The sequence below is a fragment of the Rhamphochromis sp. 'chilingali' genome, assembly GCF_963969265.1.
Source record: "Rhamphochromis sp. 'chilingali' genome assembly, chromosome: 8".
Lineage (NCBI taxonomy): Eukaryota > Metazoa > Chordata > Actinopteri > Cichliformes > Cichlidae > Rhamphochromis > Rhamphochromis sp. 'chilingali'.
This window is the reverse complement of record NC_137935.1, coordinates 6199437-6224995: the sequence shown is the minus strand read 5'-3', so window position 1 is coordinate 6224995 and position 25559 is coordinate 6199437. Positions and strand designations below refer to the sequence as shown.

General features: G+C 39.6%; 6 protein-coding genes and 1 pseudogene across 8 annotated transcripts; all 7 read left to right on the top strand.

The window, feature by feature from the left end:
• The first annotated feature begins 1111 nt into the window (after window positions 1–1111).
• Window positions 1112–22988, top strand: cldnj (claudin j). Of its 2 annotated transcripts, none has more exons than XM_080889260.1 (2): window positions 1112–1839; window positions 20601–22987. In XM_080889260.1, exon 2 carries the CDS (start codon window positions 20607–20609, stop codon window positions 21240–21242), a length of 636 nt encoding a protein of 211 aa, XP_080745386.1. In that variant the 5' UTR covers window positions 1112–1839; window positions 20601–20606; the 3' UTR covers window positions 21243–22987. The 2 variants fall into 2 exon arrangements, with proteins under 2 accessions (XP_080745386.1, XP_080745387.1); XM_080889261.1 differs by lacking the exon at window positions 1112–1839 and adding an exon at window positions 14521–15066 and having other exon boundaries at window positions 20601–22988.
• Window positions 2660–3777, top strand: LOC308401649 (claudin-4-like). The gene has a single exon (XM_080889963.1). The coding sequence runs from the start codon at window positions 2753–2755 to the stop codon at window positions 3383–3385; it is 633 nt and encodes a 210-aa protein (XP_080746089.1). The 5' UTR covers window positions 2660–2752; the 3' UTR covers window positions 3386–3777.
• Window positions 5969–7417, top strand: LOC308401648 (claudin-4-like). The gene has a single exon (XM_080889962.1). The coding sequence runs from the start codon at window positions 6042–6044 to the stop codon at window positions 6675–6677; it is 636 nt and encodes a 211-aa protein (XP_080746088.1). The 5' UTR covers window positions 5969–6041; the 3' UTR covers window positions 6678–7417.
• On the top strand, window positions 10372–11603 carry cldnf (claudin f). The gene has a single exon (XM_080889654.1). The coding sequence runs from the start codon at window positions 10462–10464 to the stop codon at window positions 11206–11208; it is 747 nt and encodes a 248-aa protein (XP_080745780.1). The 5' UTR covers window positions 10372–10461; the 3' UTR covers window positions 11209–11603.
• On the top strand, window positions 12256–13467 carry cldne (claudin e). Its single transcript, XM_080889262.1, has one exon. The coding sequence runs from the start codon at window positions 12363–12365 to the stop codon at window positions 12993–12995; it is 633 nt and encodes a 210-aa protein (XP_080745388.1). The 5' UTR covers window positions 12256–12362; the 3' UTR covers window positions 12996–13467.
• Window positions 18070–18621, top strand: LOC308401039 (claudin-4-like; annotated as a pseudogene). Its single transcript has one exon. The product of its transcript is annotated as a claudin-4-like (transcript).
• A 268-nt stretch (window positions 22989–23256) lies between the features above and the next one.
• On the top strand, window positions 23257–25406 carry LOC308401135 (claudin-4-like). The gene has a single exon (XM_080889234.1). The coding sequence runs from the start codon at window positions 23432–23434 to the stop codon at window positions 24116–24118; it is 687 nt and encodes a 228-aa protein (XP_080745360.1). The 5' UTR covers window positions 23257–23431; the 3' UTR covers window positions 24119–25406.
• The last annotated feature ends 153 nt before the right edge of the window (window positions 25407–25559 follow it).

The window sequence follows — 25559 nt, the reverse complement described above, 5'->3', positions numbered from 1 at the left end:
CATGTGATAATAAGACACGGCAAAAATGAGTGAGTCACTGAGCAACACACCATGTTGTGCCTAAATCATCTGTCATGGTCCTGGGTCATTTTGACCCAGTGTTCTTAGTTTTTCTGTAGTTTTGTATTTTGTTTCTTATGTCCATTGGATTGTTTGGTTTGGTATTTGGATTCCCCCTGTGTCCATGTTTTTATTGTGGTGTCTGCTCTGGTACCGTGTTCCCATCCTATGTGTTCTGTGTTCTCCTCATCCCCTCGTATTCATCCTTCTTCTCTGCCTCTCTCTCTGCCTCTCTCTCTCCGTGCTCATCTCTGTGTACTGTGTTGTGTTTAAGGTCCACATCTTGGTGTCAGTATCGTCAGTTTCGTGTCCTCCCTGCTCGGCCATGAGTAATTGTCTTCAGCTGTGTTCCCCGTGTGTTCCCACTTCCCTCGTTACCTTCTGTGTATTTATGTCAGAGTGTCCCTTTGTTCTGTGTTGCGTCGTCCCTCTAGGTTGTGTGCAATTTCCGTGTCTTCCCAGCGCCTCAGCTTTTAGTTGCTCCCAGTATAGTTTTGTATGACTTCTTATGTTCCTGTTAATAAAGACCGGCCTTTGAGTTCATCCCCGTGTGTCTAGAGCCGTGCATTTGGGTCCTCTCTTGCCTTCACACAGCCGCCGCATGACATCATCCACTGAAACTGTGACGCTACCTGAGCAACTGGCACGCAGCCCCCAGTGATGATATCATACAGATACAAGCAAACCACAGTTTTATCTGATGAAAATCCTAGACAGTATAACAATTTCCCTTACATCAGAAAATCTAACTTTTTCCATAGGAACCAGTAACAAAACATTGATCTCATATACAAGAAGATACCTTGAGCATATGACAACTTATAACTTATAAACAGGTGCAAAAACTATTAAATAGGTCAGGTAGGTTTTACATACAAAGCTTATGGGCCTTACAGCATATAAAATAACACACAATCCCTCATCTGCAGTTTTATTTTGTTTATTTCTTTGCATCGTAACCCTTCAAGTTTGACTAAAGGGTTGGGCAACTGAATAACAACCAAAGGCAGCCGTTACTGTGAAGTCTGAGCTTGTTCCAGACAACTCCCTTTGTCATTTTCCCACAGCTCAAGCATTCAAGTCTCTTACCTGTTGTATCAAAATTTGTACTGTTGGCTTTTGCAGGGATACTTACGCATTGTTATGCCTTTTAAGCACAGTTTAATTACTTGATCGCATGTCTTGGCAGTTTTTTAAGTAACATTTTTTAACAGTTACATTTAAATTTTGTTCACCATCTGAATCTTAAAATGATCTTACATGTATGTGAATATTTTCTTATTACCCACGAGTTTGACACGAGGAGTCATGAGGTAAATGATTGCAGCATAAGGCCTATCAGGAGTAATTTGGCCCTGAAAAATCTCTCCTCAGAGTCTTAATTGTGAAAATTCCTCCCAGCCTCCTTGTGTCTGGAACCTAATCTCCATAGCCAGGCTCAAGTACCTTTAATGATCCTACCTTGGAAAAAATAGAGGTATTATGGTCCTTACCGCAGTTCTGGCTCTAAAACACTGCCTCTATTCATTTCGGGGACAATCTGATTCTCCCTCTACCTCCCTTAGCCCCCACTCACTATTCCCTCTTTTAGTAATAGTCTGTCACCTGAAATCACTGTTCCTGGTGTTTGCTATTTCTCTAACATCTCAACCCTGATGTCTTCAGAATACTGTGGAAAACTATCTGTAAGTCAAGTGGGATCTGGACTGCAAAATATACATTCTCTCTGAGGACATCCTGTAAGAGCTGCAAGTATTTAAGGACCGACATCACTGCAAGGTCAGCTTTAAACCTTTTTACTCTTTTCATGCTAACTAATATAAATTATTTTCTTGAGGCTGTAAAGGAGGTTGACAACAAATCTATCATTCTTTTTCATTCATTTCAGCATGAAATAGCATTCTCTTTACATTTGCTGACAAGCAGGGCATGTGTGCTTTCAGTGAATGATAAGAATGGTGTGAGTGCACCTGCACAGTGTAAAGTTTATGAGAGTCTTTTCTAAAAAGCTGTTTTGGAAGACATTTGGGTTCAGCTAATGTACATTTAAACAACTATTCAATTCAGATTAAGTATTATTAATATTAGTTTATATTATTTGGACAGTCAGGATTTTCTTTCTCTAGACTGAGGCATTATTGAATTTCAGAAATAACTTGTTTTCAGTGGATCTGTTATCCTGACTTGTATAGTTAATCAAAAAAAAGGTTAACTATACTACAAAAAAGTATAACAATTCGATCTGTATATTTAGGAACCAGTTGGAGAAGCTTTTTTTTTCATAGTTCCTCAAAACCTGACATTTTACATATGCATGATTGTTACTTCACAACAGTAAAGTAGTTTCAGTCATTGTTACTGCAACACATCAAAAAACATGGGACAAAAAATATCTTCTATGGGCAATGCTTCTGCCACACCCGTGAGTCATAAGGTAGCTTTTCCACCTGCAACGATTACCCAACTGAGACCAAAACTGACATGATGATACACGTTTGGGGTTGAGATTAGGGATGAGAACCGTAAGGACGTCACAGCTCTGTGTAACTTTGCATGTGTCAAGCCCCTCCTCAGTTAAGTATAAAAAAGGCCCGTTCCAGACTTATTCAAACATTTACACTTGGGGATCTTTCAAGCAAGACTAACTTTCTGGACATTTTTTGAAATACTGCAAGAAATTTTCTGAGGAAATATGGCTTCGGCTGGCTTTCAGATGCTGGGCACTGCCCTGTGCATTATTGGATGGATTGGGGTCATTGTTATCTGTGCTTTACCTCAGTGGAAAGTTACAGCCTTCATCGGCCAGAACATTGTCACAGCTCAAACTACATGGGAAGGCATCTGGATGACCTGTGTAGTCCAGAGCACAGGCCAGATGCAGTGCAAAGTTTATGATTCAATGCTGGCCCTGTCTTCAGACCTCCAGGCTGCTCGAGCCCTTACTATCATCGCGATCCTGCTTGGTGTCATTGGCATCCTACTGGCCATGGCTGGAGGGAAATGCACCAACTGTGTGGAGGATGAGAGCTCAAAAACCAAAATTGGCATTGCAGCTGGAGTGGTCTTCATCATTGCAGGTGTTTTGTGCCTTGTCCCAGTGTGCTGGACAGCAAACGCCGTCATACAGGAATTCTACAGTCCATTGTTAATTGCTTCTCAGAAGAAGGAACTGGGAGCTTCTCTGTTCATTGGCTGGGGAGCAGGAGGCCTCCTCATCATCGGTGGTGCATTCCTCTGTGCCAACTGTCCTCCCAAGGATAACTACTCTGCCAAGTACTCAGCTCCCCGTTCATCTGCTCCAGCTGCAAACAAGGGCTACGTTTGAGGAGAAACAAGGAAAAGGAAAAGCTGAGAAAGCCAAGAGACTAAAAAAGAGATATGAATCAAATGCGTTGTGGTCTTATTGATTGATTCATGTTGACACTTTAAATATTTCAATATTTCTATCGTGCTTGTTTGAAAATTGCTAAGAAAAAAAGCCCACCGCACCCAAAACTGGGCGTGGTGCACACAATGTCCCATACGGTGGAGTCACAAAATGCTGTAAAGTTCATCATGCTACTTGGATTTGTTGTATTTTTCATTCATTCATTTTCCTTTGATATTATCCATTTGTATCTTTTTGCATAACATTTCATGTGTGTTCAGTGTGTTTTTTATTCATAGACGTTTTTAAACTGTAAATAAAGATGCGTTTTAAGCACTGCTCAACCAACATATTTTGTGAGTTTATCCTTTTTTTTATTTATTAAAACTGTATAATGTTAAGTTTAAATGAAGTCTTATAAAAGAGGATATGAGGTAACACCTCTGTCTTACAACAGAGGTGTTACCACCCATAACCATATTTTAGTTTATAGAACTAAATCAGTGTTTCTTTTTTGTTGGCCAAAAAAGAGTCCAAGCAGATAAAACTTATACAAATCAGAAATCAATATAATTATTAAATATATTGTAATATAATTAAATATAATATATCTAAGCACATATTTTTTTTAAAAAAATGATTAGTAGATAGTTGGGATAGGCTCCAGCGCCCCCCGCGACCCTGAAAAGGATAAGCGGAAGCGAATGGATGGATGGATTAGTAGATATATATAAGATACATATTTATCAAATCACTACTAGGAAACATGACTAATTTTTATGTAAAAATTCTTTAGTAGATGCATGAGCAGCTTAAAGATTTCCATAATGTACTTTAAAAAGAACAGTACAATACCGTGAAAAAGTATTTGTCCCTGATTCATTGGTTTTTGCATATTTGTCACACTTTCAGATCATCATGTTTCAGATCATCAAATAAATTTTACTAATAGTCAAAAAACTCAAGTAACTACAAAAGTAGTTTTCAAAATTGGTTTCACTTATTAAGGGAAAAAAGCAAACGCGGTTTGTTTAGCCGTCGATAGGACGACTTACTGAGTTTCTTATCATTGGCCTTCTGCATAACCCAGTTTTACTCGTGCTTCAGGGCACAAACTGTTTGCCCAATTTAAGTGTGAAAAATGTGCAAAAAATAAGAAATCAGAAAGGGGGCAAATATTTTTCACAGCACTGTATTCTAGGAAAATAAGGCACTCCTTTTCCCTCCAAAACTGCTTCCTCTGAGTGACTCTTTAGTGAAGCGCTCCCTATCTGAGTAATTACTTGGCCAACACTGCCTCTTGCTGCAAAGAAGATATCACATCTTGCAGTTTTTTGTCTGACTGCTGAGTGAGACAAAAAAACTGTTTCAACAGTCAAACGGTAGCATTTTAACCTTAAAAAATCTGTTAAACCTGAACCTTCAATACATCAGTATAGTATAAATGAACAAGGTTAGTCACTTATCTGATTAAAGATTTAAACATTTAGCATAATGTCTGTGTAGGTTCTCAGTCATCCAGATCATGATATTCCAAGGAGCTTGAAAAAGAAGCGACTGGACTTCTGTAAGTTTTTGACAAGAGACCATCAAATAAAACAGGAAATTGCTAACACACTCAAACATATGAACTTGTCCCAGAGACAGGAGATAAATACAAGACAGCAGGAACAGAATGGGAACACAAAAGAGGATTAAAACCCTATAGCCAAATTCAAGCAGTAAAAACACAGATTTCAATATCACAAGGAAAGTAAAGCTAACATGGAGCTCGAACATAAATCCAATCTCAAAACCAAAAGAAAGTCATAAACCCCCAAAACACAGAATAAACCTTAAGACCTTTGGAACAGGAACACAGAACTAAAGGCATGAATTAGCACCAAAAGGAACTTGTATCAGTTGTAAGCAAATCAAGGCCAACTCAAGTAAATCAAAATAAACACTAAGAAATAACAGAAATCTAAATATCAACAATACCGACTAAAACTAAAGAAAACTTAAATATTCCCAAAACTCAAAACTCTGGATCCCAGACAGAAAGACCCTGACATTTATAGCATATTTAAATCAACTGACCAAAGTGTTTAGAGGCCATAAAAAATATACATACAATTAAAAGTGCCTGAATAAAGACATTAGAAACATAATTAAACAATAATAGAAATAAATAAGACTCTGCTTGCACAATGATAAACCAAGAATATTCTTTTAAAAGTCAGAGAAAATAAATAGGTTTTAAACAGCATAGCGTGGCTTAGCATATTTGATTCTGCATTTTCAGCATATTTTTACACCAAATGTCCTTGCTATTGCAACCCAAAAAATTAAAAAGAAATAAAAGAAACCACAGAAGCAAAAAATTATTGTTGTTTGCTTTTTCATTTTTTTATCCAACCTTGAAACTCTGGATTTCTGGCTGGTCAGCAATAATGAAGGTCACTAGGTCTGTTTGTGTGTAAACTCATCTGGCCAATGGCAGTTGACGACTGTGGTTTCACATTCCCTTATGTCTGTGTCTCTTTTATTTCACACAACAAACTTTAAGCACAAGCTTACAGCATTTCCTCTGCACTCTTTTTGACCTTAATGTTGGAGAAATTAAGACAACAAGATGGTTTCTCAGGGGATTCAGATCACTGGTATAACAATGGCTATAGTTGGCTGGCTCTTGGAGATCACAGCATGCGGCTTACCCATGTGGAAGGTCAGTGCTTTTATTGGTGCCAACATCGTCACAGCTCAAACCTTCTGGAAGGGCTTGTGGATGGACTGTGTGGTGCAAAGTACAGGCCAGATGCAGTGCAAGGTGTATGACTCGATGCTGGCTTTGGAATCTGACCTACAGGCTGCTCGTGCCATGATTATCATCGCGATCCTTGTTGGAGTCTTTGGACTGATCTTGTCAGTTGCTGGTGGAAAATGCACTAACTGCATCAAAGAGGAGCGATCCAAAGCAAAAGTCTGCATCTGTTCTGGGGTTCTGTTCATCATCTCGGGATTTCTCTGTCTCATTCCAGTCTGTTGGTCTGCCAACGCCGTCATCACCAATTTCTATAACCCAATGATGATGAATTTCCAGAAATATGAGCTGGGATCTGCACTGTATATTGGCTGGGCCGCTACTGGGTTGCTCTTAATGGGAGGGGGGCTCCTGTGCTGGAACTGCCCACCTAAATCTGAGCGCCGCCACTATGTGCCCAAATATGCACCTGGAAAGTCAGTCTCCACATCAAGAGAATATGTTTAAGGTGGTATTCCATTTCCACATGGACTCTCAAGGTCACAGAAATAGCAAAGGTAGCAAACTGGAGATTGCTTTAAAACTAAGATATAAATTATCCACATATTTGAGATAATGTAAATATGGCTTAAAACTACTGCTTGTTGAACGATGAGGTTTGGTCATGCTTTGTGTGGTTGTCAAGGTGATCTTTTCCACATCGGATGTTTTGTTTGGCCAAACATGTGAAGCTTATATCATAAACAATGGCTGCATTCCATTTGGAGGTACCGGCAGGGCTTTGCGACTGAGTCATTTGATTCATTGTCACATCTGCATGAAATGAAATGTTATTATTGTTACCGCTGTACTATTCCTTATGTGATTTCTCAAAAGGATTGGTGTAAAATACTTTCCTTAAACACCAAAGTATTCTGTGAAAGGGGCTTTTGTAATGTCTAATTTATAATGGAATGTAGCTGTGTTCAGAATTTCTGTTATTTGTAGCATCATTATGATCGGTGTAAATTTTAAGTCAGTTTTCTGTCAATGACAAATTGATTAATATTTATATCTTCTCTCACATATTACCTAAACAACCAGCAGCACATATATAACTGCTACTCAAGAAATGTGTCTTTAAAATTGTTTTCTTTTGCAAAACACTCTTTCTTGCCTTTGATGTATTTTCCTGAAAATAGAGAATTCTCTCCATTTTTCTGTTGGTGATCACTTGTAACATTTCAGCACTGCAAATAAACTGAAGTTTGTTCTGCATTCTTGATTTTTATTTTGGTCAAATTTTAGTGTATAAACTATATTATGGAGACAGGTGAATGTTGAGGAGTAGTAAAATGAAAGTCAAGCAAAAGGTGAGGCAAGTACACAATCCTCTACTGTAACTAAAGAGCAGATTAAGTACATCATTACTCTGATAATCTATTTTGCATGCCAGTTTGTCTCAAAATATGCCATAGATCAATACTGAAATATAGTATAATAAAACTATCAACGTGAGCAATAGCTGTAATATGACATAGTGAGGATTTTTTTTTATAACTTAAACGCACCCATTGTTGTGTTAACAAGCTTTAGTTTCAAATTTTTATAAAAACCTAAATCATATATCACTCCGTAAGAAAAAGGTGTGTTCTACTAACAAGCGAAAGTGTGAAAGTGGTTGGTAGAGCAGTATCGGGTAACTGGTATAACATGTGAGCACTTTGTTTTTACCCAACAGACATCTCGGTCATGGGATGTTATGGGTTTTCTTTAAAGTATCACCGTCAGCTGTATTATATCCCATTCCTTTTATGTGATTATTATCAAAACGAAAACAAATAATCCAGTTTCTGTTAGAGATGGCACGATACCACTTTTTTATGTCCGATACCGATACCGATATCATAAATTTGGATATCTGCCGATACCGATATGAATCCGATATAGTGTTTTTTAATCAACAAAACTGTTTTTTAAATATCTTGCTGCATTTTGTATAAGTTCATACTCAAGTTTAAAACAACAACTACACTAAAGCTATTCTGTTATACCTGTATGCAAAAGAGAATATTTCATAGTTCAGCAATACTGATCAATCTAATAAACTTAAACCTACACCATCCTCCCTATTCTGGTATTTTAAAGACTACTTAGCATAAATATTAAGCAACCTAACTAATAGGGTTCCAACTCCCAGCAACAACAAAAATAAATAAATAAAAAATAGGGAACCACCCCTCACGCGCCACCTCATGATGCTTAATCGACGTAATCAACCTTAATTTGATGCAGTGTGAAAAAAAATGCACAGAAATCAATTATTTTTCAAGAAATATTAAATAGATTCAACAGCTTTCTTCAACAAAATTGCAGACTGCACAGATGGTACCTTCCCAAAGGAAAAAGTACTATAGCTTACTAGGGTATATTAGACTTAATAGTTACTATATACAGTAATTGACTTCTATTCATTTTACATCAAATTAAAACTTTGGGTGTCAGATAATTAATTATTAAAAACAAGACATTTTAAATGAGAATAAGAAAGAAAAGTGTGTCTTTGTGCCCCCTTTTCCCTGTTAATGCCCTATCGGCCCCCCTGGCTAAACTTTGCTAGATCCGCCCCTGCACAGCTACCAGCGTCATCTACGTAGAAAAAGATCCTCGAGTAGAAAGTAATATTAAATAAATTCTAACAACAGCTGATCAAGCTTAAACGTGCTGCTGTTGTTCAGCCGCTGGTTTCCTCTTTCTGGTGCAAAGTGGGCCAAAAGCAAACAAGAGACACGGACTCATGACAGAAAAGCCGATCAGCTGATCATTGATCAGTTTCATGATTGAAGTAGCAGCAAGAAGAGGCAGTCGCTCCATATATCGCTTGTTAAGCTTAACGCAGGAATGCTTTACAAACATTCAGAGATGGACTTACACACTTGCTTTACTTCTCTCGGGGATAACTTTGTCGGAGATGAAATGCCGGGTTGCTAGCGAAGCTCCAAATGCTATCCAGACCACCGACAGGTCCCGCATGCCACAGCCGCTCTATCACGTGATGCATACTGCTCTGACGTGCTAACGTTCTGAGGCGAGTTACGGCGTGTTGCAAGTTTTGCGAGGTGCTTTCGTGATATTTAATGGATCGGATTACATTTTTAATTTTTCTCCGATATCCGATCCAGTAATTTAGGTCAGTATCGGACCGATACCGATACGTAATATCGGATCGGTCCATCTCTAGTTTCTGTATGTACCTTTGATCGCCTGTCAGATTGGCATAAAGTATATGAGAGAAATAACTATAGGCAGGCAACAGAGAAAACATTGTGAGTCTAAATGTGTTTGTTTTGTACTTCATCACGTTTTTTCAAAAGCTTTTATTTTAGTTTTAATTTTAAAAAATGACAGCTAACAATTTAATTACTGAACCACAGAGAGAAGCAGCATGTCAGCTTTGTTATTCCCTAAATAAATGAAATGAAGAAATACTGGCGAGTGTGTTAAACAAAATAAATAGATGAAAATAAATAAAATTAAACCATGTGTTTCATTTTAGCTTATGGCCATACCACCTTGAGCTCACAAATCCGTCTGAATTTAGAACTAAACATTTAAAACAAATTTTCCAGTAAAAATCTTTTTAGCTTCAAGTTACTCAGTTTTAGTGAGTGTGTGAAGGATGGAGAGGGGTTATCCCAGTTTCAGGTACTTTAAACTTGACGAGTGATTGTTTCATCCAAAAGACTTATTATCACTGTGAGAAAAAGATCCACATATGACACTGTGTTTTGTTTTGTTTTGTTGTAAAAGGAAGCACTATAAACATTTTGTTTGCCTGATTATCTAATCAGCTGTAGGCTAATTATCCTTGTGTGTGTGTGTGTGTGTGTGTGTGTGTGTGTGTGTGTGTGTGTGTGTGTGTGTGTGTGTGTGTGAGCTTTAGGCTAATTATTCGTGTGTGTGATCACCAGTGAAGGGCAGGGAGGGGGCATCACAGTTTAAGCTGGTTTCAGGCACGTTAAAGTTGATAAGGGATTGTTACTAACCAACAGGCCAATAATGATTATGAAAAGAGATCTGCATATGAAACTGTGCTATTTATAAACAAAAGGCAGGCACTGTTTAAAAAAATCTGTGGCAATCCTTCAGCTTTAGAAGCAGAGGAATCTTGTTTGGCCAGAGGAACTCATCTGACAACAGGACTGCCCTCCTCCTTCACATTCTCTCGCAAAAAACAGAGCTGTGTCACTCTGCAATTGAACCTGTCCACCGAAAGACTTTTCTCTCCTGGTGTAGACGAAGCTGCTAGACAATGGGGAAGATTTGCAAGGAAACGGCAGGTCAGGTCATAAGCTTCATAGGCGTCATTGGGGTGGCAGTGGCCTGTGGGATCCCCATGTGGCGAGTTACCTCTTTCATTGGAGCCAATATTGTTACAGGCCAGATTGTATGGGATGGTCTGTGGATGAACTGTGTGATGCAAAGTACTGGACAGATGCAGTGCAAGCTGAATGACTCTCTCCTGAGCCTGACGACTGATCTGCAGGCTGGCCGAGCACTAGTCATCATCTCACTTCTCTTTGGATTTATTGGCTTTATCATCTCGTTTGTTGGAGCCAAGTGTACCAGCTGCCTGGAAAAAGATGCATCAATGGCAAATGTGGTGATCATAAGTGGCTGTCTCATCATTATCTCTGCTATCCTGATCTTAATCCCCGTCTGCTGGTCTGCAGCTTTCACCATCTCAGACTTTCAGAACCCCTTGACTGTAGCAACACAGAAAAGGGAGATTGGATCTGCTATCTACATTGGATGGGGCTCAACTATACTTCTTCTGATTGGTGGGATCATCTTAACCACCTCCTGTCCTCCCCAAAAACAAATGTATGGATACCCTAGCTACCAACAACCGGTGTATGCTTATTCAAGACCAAACTCAGCTGCATATGGCCGTGTGTATGCTCCACCATCCAACCAACCATACACAGTCGCAGGTGGTTATGCTCCCAGCAAGCCATATGCAGCACCAGCCTCATATCCTGCTTCACAATATCTATAAAAATGAAGGAAGAGATCAAGGACAGAGACTGAAAACCTTGCCCTGACAGCTGCTGGACTTTCAAATGACCACTGGGAAATACAATCACACGAAAATATCAGATGTACAGACGGCATTATTCTGATACACTGATGTAAAACAACTAGACTTCTACACATACTTTTACCTTTAAGATTGTGAAGCTTTGATGTAAAAGGAATCTGTGTGTGTGCTGAAAATTGCATTGCTTTTCACAAGGAAGTCACTGTCTGATGTATTTATTTCCCTGTTATGAACTACAGATTTAGCAGTGTGCTTCTTTTCTGTAACTGCCACTTTATCTTGTACATTTTCATATGAATTTCAATAAAAACATTTGTCTTACCTGTAACCTGCCTGTTTACGGAGTCATTGTTTATTAAAACATCATGAACAATTATCTACATAAAAAAATAAGTTCAGATCCGTAGATCTACACCTACGTAAATTTTCTGCTAAAATCTTTAAGAAATTGATAGGTAACAAATGATATTAGTGTCTGATTCCACAACACAAAATAAAAATAAAAATCACAAGGAGTGCGGTTTAATCTTTGATAATAATGTAAAATATTGATAGTGATATCAACAGAGTGGAAAATAAATTGGGAAAAAATCAACTCGATTGGTACAGTATTTCTGATAAATTAAAAAAATGAAAATAAAAATATACAAAACAATACATTGACTCAAAGCTATGATCAATTTCTATTATGTCTAAGGACACCTAAAGTAGGAAGGCATCTTGTTAGAGAATGCCTTGACATCCATTGAAACTAACACCCGTGTTTGTTTGTAAAGCCCGAAACCAGTGACCTGCCCAACCAATGGTTGACCAGTGCAGAGGATTGTTGGAATGAGGAATTTTTACAGTCCTCATTTACATACTGACGTGCATCTGATCGAAACTAAGTCTAGTCTGCGTACAGATAATGTGAAGAATCTGGCTGGGCTGGTAAATCATTCCTGGTAGTGGTTTCAGGTCAGAGGGAAGGATCATTTGACTCCACCTTCAAGAGAGCAGAAGCACCTTTATATGTGCCATGGTCTTAGTTAGAGTTCACAACCTAAGTGGACGTGCTCGTGAAACCTTTAAATCCTTTGCTTCGTTCATCTCCAAGGGACTCAAGCCTCATCATGGTGTCAATGGGACGACAGTTGCTGGGCTTTGCCCTGGCAATCATTGGCTTCGTGGGGACCATCGTCACTTGTGCCTTGCCTATGTGGAGGGTCAGCGCCTTCATTGGAGCCAACATTGTGACGGCGCAGATTATCTGGGAAGGTTTATGGATGAGCTGTGTCATGCAGAGCACTGGCCAGATGCAGTGCAAAATCTATGATTCTCTGCTGGCTCTTTCTCCAGATCTCCAGGCTGCCAGAGCTCTTGTGGTCATTGCTATCTTGGTTTCTTTTATGGGGGTTATCGTCGGCATTATTGGAGGAAAGTGCACCAACTTTGTGGAGGAACCAAGATCCAAAGCCAAAGTGGCCATTGCTGCTGGAGCTATCTTCATCTGTGCTGGTGTGCTTGTTCTCATCCCTGTATGCTGGTCTGCCAACTCCATCATCCAAGATTTCTACAACCCTACCCTGATAAGTGCCCAGAGGAGAGAGATTGGGGCTGCACTCTACATTGGCTGGGGCACAGCTGCACTTCTAATCCTGGGTGGTGCCCTCCTCTGCAGCTCCTGCCCACCCAGAGAGAGCCCAGAGTATCCAGTGAAGTATGGCGGTCCCAGGTCCACAGCCACCAGCCGAGCCTATGTCTGAAATTCTACTGAGAAGGACTATAAATTATTTTAATTTTCTTCAGTAACACTCCTTCATTCTGATTGTCTAATTATACCACAATTTGTATGTCACTTTCTGTGTTAAGGTAACAAACTATTCTGACTTTCTGTGAAATTCAGAATTCTTTGGTAGACACATGAGGGTTGTGTTTCTTAGACATCAAAAGTCCAAAGATGTGTGAATCACAGAGCTTCCAGCACGCCCCAAATCTGGACTGAATGAAACTATTTTATACTGAGCTTGTATCAAACCTAACTATCCTCTGAAGTCTTGTGGGAAATCAAACCTGTGCTTGAACGATGCTATGCAAGTAAATGTGTATTGTACTACAGTTATATTATGAATTTGTTGTAAACAATATTTAGAAATATCTCTATTCAGCTGCAATATGAAAGTACTGCTTTTGTTTACTGAGCTGATTTGTAATAAAACATTTTACCTAATTATATAATTTTGTTGGTGTCCTTTTAGATCACTCAGAAATTTGTTTACTGGTTTAAATGAGGTGTTTTTCTTTTTTTCATCTTTTTTTCCTATTTATCTTGACAATAATGTATTTATCATTACACAGAGCCTAAGCAGTTAAAACATTTAGCCTTTGTTGCCGCCTTCATGGCAACAAAAGCTAAATGCTCCTTCGTGGCACCTTTTAACAAGTTTAGCCAGTTTCACACCAATACTGCCAGCGATACCCTTTTCATAAAACTGGTTTTGTGTGTTAGTCAGTGAGTAAATAGAACACCCATAACACCCATAAGACACTACAAGTTAAAAAATAATGTCAATTAAAAGGCATTTAGTTCTGCTTTGAATGTAAGCTATATAGTAGAGATGGCACGATACCACTTTTTTATGTCCGATACCGATATCATAAATTTGGATATCTGCCGATACCGATATGAATCCGATATAGTGTTTTTTAATCAACAAAACTGTTTTTTAAATATCTTGCTGCATTTTGTATAAGTTCATACTCAAGTTTAAAACAACAACTACACTAAAGCTATTCTGTTATACCTGTATGCAAAAGAGAATATTTCATAGTTCAGCAATACTGATCAATCTAATAAACTTAAACCTACACCATCCTCCCTATTCTGGTATTTTAAAGAGTACTTAGCATAAATATTAAGCAACCTAACTAATAGGGTTCCAACTCCCAGCAACAACAAAAATAAATAAATAAAAAATAGGGAACCACCCCTCACGCGCCACCTCATGATGCTTAATCGACGTAATCAACCTTAATTTGATGCAGTGTGAAAAAAAATGCACAGAAATCAATTATTTTTCAAGAAATATTAAATAGATTCAACAGCTTTCTTCAACAAAATTGCAGACTGCACAGATGGTACCTTCCCAAAGGAAAAAGTACTATAGCTTACTAGGGTATATTAGACTTAATAGTTACTATATACAGTAATTGACTTCTATTCATTTTACATCAAATTAAAACTTTGGGTGTCAGATAATTAATTATTAAAAACAAGACATTTTAAATGAGAATAAGAAAGAAAAGTATGTCTTTGTGCCCCCTTTTCCCTGTTAATGCCCTATCGGCCCCCCTGGCTAAACTTTGCTAGATCCGCCCCTGCACAGCTACCAGCGTCAGCTACGTAGAAAAAGATCCTCGAGTAGAAAGTAATATTAAATAAATTCTAACAACAGCTGATCAAGCTTAAATGTGCTGCTGTTGTTCAGCTGCTGGTTTCCTCTTTCTGGTGCAAAGTGGGCCAAAAGCAAACAAGAGACACGGACTCGCGACAGAAAAGCCGATCAGCTGATCATTGATCAGTTTCATGATTGAAGTAGCAGCAAGAAGAGGCAGTCGCTCCATATATCCTTGTTAAGCTTAACGCAGGAATGCTTTACAAACATTCAGAGATGGACTTACACACTTGCTTTACTTCTCTCGGGGATAACTTTGTCGGAGATGAAATGCCGGGTAGCTAGCGAAGCTCCACATGCTATCCAGACCACCGACAGGTCCCGCATGCCACAGCCGCTCTATCACGTGATGCATACTGCTCCGACGTGCTAACGTTCTGAGGTGAGTTACGGCGTGTTGCAAGTTTTGTGAGGTGCTTTCGTGATATTTAATGGATCGAATTACATTTTTTATTTTTCTCCGATATCCGATCCAGTAATTTAGGTCAGTATCGGACCGATACCGATACGTAATATCGGATCGGTCCATCTCTACTATATAGTGAAAAAATGAAGTAGAGCGGTGGCCCATAGATGTGTTTTTGGAGACCTATGTTTTACTAAGCTCGATAAGTGGCGAAAATTTATTCATCGATTCAATGGATTCTCTTTGGAAGGCATGAGGTGGGAAGTAACAAAGTACAAATACTTGTACTTAAGTAGAAATTTCAAGAATCTGTTATTTGATTATTTCTGACAGTACTCGCTTTTACTCAACGTGTAATTCTTGTATCATTTATGGCACTAGTCTCTGAAACGGTTAAAGTGGAACCGTGTGTGCTAAAAAGCAATAATCCACCAAAAATTTATTTCCAGTCTTTATATCGTTGCCCATATGGTAAACAGGTGACAGTCTCATGGTCACAGCACTTCAGTCTCTAGCTAAAAGACGCATAAAGGGAGTAACATGTTGTGCAACTTTTAAATGCAAGTATTTAGTGAATATCAGCTAACACAAACTGTTTGCCACACAGTGTGTCTGCTAGATAAAGGTACAACAGTTTCATTTCCCAGGGAGAGAAAAGAATGAGAGATAACCACAGATTGAGAAATATGTAAGAAAGGCACGTCAGCACAAAAAGAAGAGAGGTTATGTTTAAAAGTAAGGCATGAAGCATGTAATGTGCTCATTAAAAATCAGGTGTTACATCTTTTTATGGTGTTTCGATAAATTAGATTTTTTTTCATGTAGTGAAATTTCCTGCAAAACAAACTGAGGTTTGCTAGCCTCAGGTCATTGTAAGTTTAATGGGCTTGTGATGCTTAGATTACGTCACACCAACTGTATACTGCCGTGTATAAGTACAGTATCAACAGTATGCTGTCAGTGTAGGGGATGGAAATCACCCAAGGTAGCTTGTTGAATTCACTTCATCCACAAAGAGCAGTAAACCTCAGTTCAGCAAAAGCAGCAGCACAGGTCAGCTGATCAAGCCTGTGCACAAAGAAAGTATACTAGAACGCACAACAGTAGCGATGGTGTTGTGAATCTTTTACCCACACTGAATAACTACAACCAATTTAAAGGTTCCCCAGCTGCTGAATTCCATTTTTAACCCTGGTGTTCAGGGTGTGTTCGCTACAGTCACACAACCTGTTATGTCTGTCCATTGTTATCTAGTATCACATTCCAGAGTTTCTCTTTGTGGTTAGACAGTGAATCTGCTGAAACCAGCTGGGTTGATTACTCTGAGCTCTGTCACATGTCACTGACATCACAGCCTTCTTCTCTGAACGAACGAAAAATAACAACTAGGTTTTGGTTACTCAATTAACAGAAACTCTAACGCAGGGGTGTCGAACTCCAGGCCTCGAGGGCCGGCGTCCTGCAGGTTTTAGATTTCACCCTGGGTCACCAAACCTGAATCAAGTGATTAGTTCATTACCAGGCCTCTGGAGAACTTCAAGACATGTTGAGGAGGTCATTTAGCCATTTAAATCAGCTGTGTTGGATCAGCACATCTAAAACCTGCAGGACACCGTCCCTCGAGGCCTGGAGTTTGACACCTGTGCTCTAACGTGTTGTTTCTACTTCCATTATACATTAAAACACTTATAGTAGTCTTGAAATAGATAGTTGACATTTGAACAAATGTAAATATAAGGAAATATTTATGAAAACAAAATCAATTTGGCATTATGTTGAATAGATTTCTCACTACTAGTATTCAGATTGAGGGATTAAGATATACTTCACTGATCCTCTCAGGGAATTTTATTCTATTTATTCAACCCATCCTAAATATTTAGAAGAGCAAACAGCCAGTATATTGAGTCCAGATGTGAGCAATTGCCTTAATCAAGGGCACAGTGACAGGAGAATTGAATTAACACATGTGACATTTTGACAAAAAGACAAAAAATAAGAAAAACAAAATCTTATCAACATTTCAAAATGTCAAACAAACTGAAATACCGATGCAGTGTCTCATTTCCTAGAGAAACGTGTGTGAGAACAGATAAGCTTTGGCACCGTTCATCTAAGGTTTTGGATCATTAGGACACATTTTAAACAACAAAATAGAGTTCTGTCTAATTAACATCCAATATTGATTTATTTAAAAGTAATTTATCCAAACCTTCATCAGTGACATTGTGAATCAAGCTAGATACAGGATCACTTCACAACAAAGCTGAAGTTTTCTCAGACCCCAGACATAATGGAGAAGACAAATATATATATGTATAAAACAGATAAAGACAATTTTTCATATGGGGGTTACAAATAATATATACTGAAAATGAAAACACGCCTGAGAACATGAGAGCAAAGCAGAAACAATGAGCCCCTCCCTGTTTCCGGAAGCTTTTACTCAGTACTTGGATGTCTGTGTTTTGTTCCTTTTACGGTAGTTCTCACTATGACCACATTTCGCCATGACAGCACATACACTTCGACACACACTGACTCACAAAGCGAAATCAATACCACCTGCTCTATTGCGGCTGAAAATCTGTTTACAGAGTTTACAGATTTGGAGTTTACATATTGCACCTTTATCCTTTGTTTTTGTTGAAAAAATGTATTTTGTTTTGGTTTTTGATGTTCAGAACATTAGGAAAGCATTCAGTTACCAAAGTCCTTGTCCTTCTGAAAAATGATAGAAGCCTGAATGTTTAATATTCCTAAACACAAAGAATCCAGCATAGCCAGTCTTCTCTGTCAGGGCTTCTGAGCCCACAATAGCTTCGCTTTTATACCTCTTTTTATTAGATTTCATACACACTTTAGTGACATTCAGAGCGAGAAGACAATGGCTTCTCTGGGGTTGGAGATGGCAGGCTGTGCCCTTGATCTTTTTTGGTTGGATTGGTTTATTTGGTGCTCTTTGTCTGCACCAGTCCCATGTGGAGGGTCACAGTGTTCATGGACAGCAACATTGTAACTTTGCAGGTCATGTGGGAGGGCATCTGGATGAGCTGCATGCATACATGTATGTCTACGACTCCATGCTGGCTTTAAGCCCAGACCTCCAAAGTTCCTGTGCTCTGGTGGTAGTTTCCATCATCATAGGTATTGCAGGGCTCCTCGCAGCTTCTGCTGGAGGGAAATGTACAAACTTCATTCCAGAGGAGAGAGCCAAAGATAGGGCCTCAGTGACAGGTGTTGTGCTGCTGATCATCATTGGTCTACTCTGCACTATTGATGTTTCCTGGACTGCCAGCATCACCATAAGGGACTTTTACAAACCCATGGTAGTAGACGCCTAGAAAAGAGAGCTTGGTGCTTCCCTTTACATTGGCTGGGGGACTACTGATCTCAGGAGGGGGGCTCTGTTGTGTCAACTGCCCTCCTAAGAAAGATAATGCTCCATCTGTGAAGTACTTCTTAAACAAGTCTGTAGGAAACAACACAAAGGAGTCATTCAGATCTCTGACACCAAAGACATACATTTGAACATTCTGATGGGAATATTGAATAAACAAAGGCTGTTGTGAAACATAAAGAAAAAGCACATGCACACAGACAACATGCAATGAAGGAAATCTGTTCATTGCATTTGTTCTCAAGAGGGAATCAGTTTTAGCTTCCTAGAGGCTTCCTAAACATGTTTCCTAAACATTAAACATGTTTACGTGGACAGTTTATTGTATAATGTATTTTATTATATATATACATATATATATATCAATCACCTGACTAATATATATATATATATATCAAATATATTATATATATAGTTCTTACTTTTATTATTATTATTATTATTATTATTATTATTAATAATAATAATAATAATAATAATAATAATAATAATAATAATAATACAATAATTCTGCTTCTGTGTTTGTTTCCTCTGATGATATTTGTTTACATACTTTTGAAAAAGGGGCCTGGGAGTGATGTGAAAAAAACACGGAGAGAACCTGTTTGTCCGGTACTTACCAGTAACGACTACTCAAGTAACAAAAAATGGTGACTCAGGGACCAACAACGCTGTTGGCTGATGAGTTTAGTAACCCATGACTTACCCTCAGTGGTTTCATTTATCACACTGTGTCATGCTGCGTTTGCTCAGCACCGCAAAAATTCAAAGGTATTATCTGAAAGGGTGTAAACCTGTTTCCGTGTGTTGAAACTGGTGCCACTGTGTGTATTTCAGAATAAAAAAAATAACTTTTAACTGATTTTCCTTTAAAATGCTTATGTTGTTTGTGCTCAGCCGCACCTGTCTAAAAGGAGTGTTTTCTCATGTTATCAGGCTGCTGATCTGACAGTGGGCGGGGTCGAATCACTAGATGTTCAGGAAGTGTGTGAATAGCAAATGATGGTCAAAACAACACCTCTCACTGCTGTTCCTATCTTTCTCTGCTGTTTATGGTCACAGCCCACCCCCCGAATGGCACTTTCCGGTTATATGGATACAGCGGAGGAATAAAGATAGCTATTAGTATCAATAGACTTTATTATCAGTTTACTAACAGACCCAATGCAGTGTGGGGCGCTAACAGCTCATTGTTTAACATTAAAGAAAATTCAGTTGTAAATATGTGCACCACAGATTAAAAAAAAAAAAAATCAAAAAGGTGATACCAGCTTCTCCAACATCCCATAAAGATTCCGATCGAATTAAATTTTATACTAACTCAATTTTACTTATATAGCGCAAACTCACAACAGCAGTTTGTATATTGTAGGGCAAAAACACTGTAACCCCCTAGGTGAAGGAGAAACTCCCTTGAAACAGGAAGGGAGAACAGCAGAACCAGGCTCAGGGTGGGGCATCAATCGGGTGTGACTGGTTTGGGGCAAGGGGAAAGAAAGAGAGCAGACGTAGCGCATTTTGTTTTTTAAATAAGGTTATTACTAACTCAGCAGTGACAACTCGAATTCTGAACCTGTTCATTGTGAAACAGCTATTTATAAGATGATAGATCATAGTCCAAGAAACAGTCTGTCGACTGCAATCATCTTGACAGATGTGTGTTCGTCTTTAGTGAAATACTGCCATCTAGTGGACTGTGAGCTAAAAGGCCAGAAAACCCCAAAATGATTTTCCGATAAAAGACACAGGAAACCGTGGAAGCTTGTTTTTGCCAGTAGAAAATGAATAACTTAAAAAATTATGTATTTTTTTGTTATGCAAAAGAGCTTTTTTGCCTTAATTTTAAAAATTCTCTCAAAATTCCAAGTCAGCTCTCTCAGAATCTTGACTTATTAACTCAAATGTTTGAGAAAATAACTTGAAATTTAAACTTCATACAATGCTTCATATTTCTTCAGTTTCCAAGTAGTTATAATTTAAATTTAAAAGCTGTATCTGTATGATGATCCTCATCTACATGAGTACATGTTACATGACAGAATGTTGCAAACATCTATTCCAAATAAAAACGAAGCTTCTCATTCTTGTCAACCTTCTGTGTTTCCTGCAGTTCTCCATGGGTCTGCAGGAGCTTGGCATCAGCCTGTCAATGACCGGTGTCGCTGGGACCATTCTGATCTGTGCTCTGCCCATGTGGAAGGTGACAGCATTCATTGGCACTCATCTGGTGGTTATGCAGGTGTTCTGGGAGGGTTTGTGGATGACCTGTGTCAGTGAATACACAGGTCAGATGCAGTGTAAGCTCTACGATGCTCTTCTGGACCTGTCTCCAGACCTCCAAGCAGCCCGTGGCCTTATTTGCATCAGCCTGGTTTTGGGATGTCTGGCGTTCCTTATCTTTCTTCTGGGGGCGCGCTGCACCAACTGCCTGGGCCACCCACAAATCAAAGCTAGGGTGGTGATGAGCTCTGGGGCCATCTTCTGCCTGGCAGCTCTCACCTCTATAGTTCCTGTTTCTTGGACAGCCAACTCCATCATCAGGGATTTCCACAACCCTCGAGTCCCTGAGGTGATGAAGAGAGAGCTTGGAGCAGCCATATACATAGGTTTTGTGACATCTGGGCTGTTGTTCTGTGGGGGAGCCATTTTGTGCACAAGCTCTCCACCCCATAGAGACAGGTTCCCCTCTAGTGGGTACACACTGGCCAAGACACCCACACGTAGCAGTTACGCCATCAAGAACTATGTGTGAAGATAAGATTGAAGACTGAACACACATGTCAGGGTGCGTCTGAGTGAATAAAATACACTACCAACATGTTATCACTTTAGAATAAATACCTTGAACTTGCAGTCTTGAACTCTTTGGATAAAACCTATTAGCCATTTAATAATTCAAATATGGAAGTAATTGTTAAGATAACCATCTATTCTGGCAGTAAAGTAAAATAATTAGATAATTTATGTCTTAGTGTCAAATCATACATGTTTGATCACATGGAAATCAACTTTAAAAGTATGAAAAATTTACTCAGTAGTTTGTTTGAACCACATAAATCTTTTCTTTTTTTCTAGATATTTTGAAGTGGCACAGGGTTGCACCAGTAGAGGTAGTGCATTTGCTTCACACCTCACTCCTTACCCAACTCTCACCTCTACCTCAAAGAAGGTGTCTGTTGAATCTGGCTTAGGTGTCAGAGTTGGTCAGTGACTGCTCAGAAAGTCAGTGGTTCAGTCCCAGGCTTGTCCAGTCTGCATGCATTGTACTGTGTGGCTACAAAATAGTGAACATTCCTATTTCTTATGCGTCTGTTTTGTGTAGCAGTCTGATGTCTATAAGTTGTAAATTTAACTTTATTAGAGACACACACAAAAAAAACAATCAAGAGAAAAACTCTTGAAAGTTGCCATTCAGTGAGACAAACACACATATTTGTAGTTGTATCCAGTTCTGGAGTACTGCTGATTGTGAGAGTGCTATCAGTCCCCACATTCAGTTAGTGATTGTGACCATAATTGCACAGAATGAACACATATTTCACACCCATCAAATCACTCAAAAACCTCTCTTGAGCTATGGATGGGAGCATCATTGTCATCCTATAAAAGACTCATCCCATCAGAACAGAAATGTTTATAATGCTTGTTTCTTGAAGCTTTATGACAGGGGATGTTATTCTGCTGAAAGCTATCAGAAGATGGGTATATTGTGGTCATACAGAGACAGAGATTGACAGCAATAGTACTGAGACAGGCTGAGGCATTTAATTAATGATCAGCTGTTGTGAAGGGGCCAAGTGCCACTACACTACCACTCGAATACTGAAGCATATTCAGTATCAGGCAGGATGGATCCATGTTTTCATGTTCACGCTGCTCTCTGACCCTGTCAAAGCTGGTCCAAATGATACGCCTCAGAAAAGCTTAACTCTGGTGAGCCTTTGCAACTTGTAACCTCATTTTCCTGTTCTTAGCTGATGGGAATGACGCTCTCCAGGACAGGTCCTCTGCTGTAGCCAATCTGCTTCAAGTTCAACATGTTTTATATTTTCCCAGATGCTCTTCTGCATTCCTTGGCTGTAACAAGTTGTTATTTGAGTTACTGTTGCCTTCCTATCAGCTCGAAGGAGTCTTTGCCTCTGACCTCTGACATCGCAAGACAGAGCAACACACTAATGCTCACTGGATATCTTCTCTTTTACAGATCACTCTCTGTAAACCCTGAAGATGACTGTGTGTGAAAATCCCAGTAGATTAAAAGTTTCTGAAATATTTACACCATCACCAACAACCATGACATGTTCAAAGTATTTGGAAGTAATTGTAAAAGTAATTGTGTTTTCAGCTTAACGTGCATGCGTTCGTGTAGTTTAGTCTGAAGTTTTTGTGAACTTAAACAGAGAATGTTTTCTACGCTGAAAGCTTTTGTGATTGTGACTTGTTTCTTAGTATTCAGAATAAAGACTGCAGAGTAACCGTGCGTCATTTGAATCAATATTTTGCTGTCACTTTTCTTACTGCCACAGAGATTTAGTAACCTGTTGGGAGAAATCTCAGAATCAGCAAGAATTTGTGGCTCTTTAGATCAAGTTACTTCCCAGAAACACAGGCCAGTGGCTAAACATGAGCGCACAGAAGAAGCTTTGTTTTCCCCCTCTGCTGAGAAACTGTGAGAAAGCGATTGTTTTGAAACCATGGTAGGGCAAACAGGGATTTCCCTCCTCCACCCAGCCGTAGACACGCGGTGCCTTCTTTTCAAGAATACCAAAGAACTGGTTTCCTCTCTCTGAACACGGCATGCAAAACAAACAGGCGCACAAGCAAATGATCTCTGCCTCACACATGCACATGCACGTTAAAATAACACCCCACCCCACTGTGCTCTGCAGCCAGCTGCTTCTGGTTACACAGGCAGGTCTGCAGTGAAGAGGAGGACCCGGCATGAAGCAGAAGCTGGAGCAGAAGCTGGAGCTCGCTGCCCTCGGCCTCGGCGCCATCGGGTGGCTATGTGCCATTCTGACACGCTGCCTAGCCTTGTGGAAAGTAAGCGGCACCGTGGACAACACCACAGCTACTCTGCCTGCCTACTGGGACGGGGTGTGGTTGGAATGGGATCACTGGGATTTGGCCCACGATGGCAGCCTGCATTGCTCCTTTTACCGGTCTCTCATGTCTCTTTCTGGAAGTTTTCGGACGTGGAGAGCCCTGATTTTGGCAGCCATTGGCGCTGGGGCTTTTGCTTCAGTGATCGGAACAGTGGGGATGGTGTGGTTCCCTCAGCGAGGCCAGATCAAAGTGTTTTCTGGTAGTCTCTTTGTTTTGTCAGGGATCATACTGTTGGTTCCCATAGCTTGGACGTGCCACCACACCAGTCAGCCACTGGAGGGCGCTGTGGGTCTACAAAGGGACTGGGGACCTGCTCTCTACCTTGGATGGATCTCTTTTGGCTTGATGCTTGCCGGTGGGGTGTTTCTTACCACCAGATGCCCAACTGCTCAGAGGCAGGAGGAGCAGACTTCAGACAGCAGGTACCCAAATCTAGAGGAGGAGGCCAGTCACCCACTGAGCAGGATCAACAGGACTACGTTCACACACAGCCAGTACGAACGCAGATCAGAGCCTATATGAGAGGACTGTGATGCAATATTTAACCGAGCGTGAGGGATTAAACTGGAAAATCAGCAAAGAGCTGAAGAAAACTTGTGGCTGCAGGTTAGGTAATGATGCACTGGCTTAAAAGTAATGAACACAGCACTGGAAAGTCATTTATCATGGGGCTAGTTTCACTGATAGGGATGTGGGCAGGACTTTAACTTTGCATGTTGCTTTGCAGTGTTTTCACCTCCAGTGAAGATAGCAAACTGTTCATAATGCAGTACTGTTATACAGTTTAAATTACTTTCAAGTGATACCTTTGGGTGTCTGTTGCATTACTTGATGAAATTACCAATTCTGACCGATAATAACGATCCCAAAACTTATCGCACAAATACATTTTACTGTGTAAATAAAGCAATACAACTTTACATGGACTGAACTGTTGGACACAGAAAAGCACTGCAAATTATTCAGAAACATGTTTTAATAAAGTTGTTTGACTTTTTTTCTTTTAACTAGTTATGCCACTGAGCAGATGAAGAGGTGTGAGGGGCAATTTAAAAATCATATAACCATCAGTTTTTCAGTCTTTTGAAAATGTTTGATGGAAATAAAGCCAGAGTCTCTGAATAGATGAATATTTGTGGCCCAGTGGCGAATAAGACCATAAACGTACTCATCCTACTCACACAATAAGCAGTGAGAAACAAGCATGAATTACAGTCTTCTAGAAGAACGCCAGCATCTGGATATCATTGCACGGATTAAAGTTTACCAGCACCACATCAGGTGCTACAACCTCACCCAACATCACCCAGCATCACCCAGCAGGAGTGCATACGAGAGCTCAAACGTGTGACGCTGCTGGACAGAAAAAAGTCTGCGTTATATCGGATTAAGCCGATGTGCCAAAAGCATAGATTATAATCCAACAAGCAGAAGTGAACCGTTTCCTGTGTGTGCTGCATGTGAGAAAGGAAAACTGTGGAAAATATCCTCATTCTGAATTTGACAGTCTCTGATATTCATGTGTGAACGAGGATCTGATTTCTCAGCTGTATTTCTTTTGTTTGACTTCTAATTTAAAAAAAACAACAACAGTTGCATCACTCTTTGGGCTGCATCTCACTTTTACTTTATAGTTTCTTCTACTAATGATATTTACAAATGCTGTATTGTCACCTTTCTGAACACCTTTAAGATAAACAGGATATTCCATGGAATTCTGTACATTATTTTTTTTCTTAAAGAATAAAACAGAGGTGAATTTGTCATTACCCTGTGCTGGTTTACTATCCATCCTCTTAATTGCTTTACCAATTCTGGGTCTTGGGGGCCTGGAGCCCCTCCCAGCTGTCATTAGGTAAAAGGCAACAGGAACCCTGTTGCTGTGAGCAGACAGTGTGAACCACTGCACCACTGCGCCGCCTCTGCAAAGCAGCGTATATGAGAAAAATCCCCCAAGAGATAA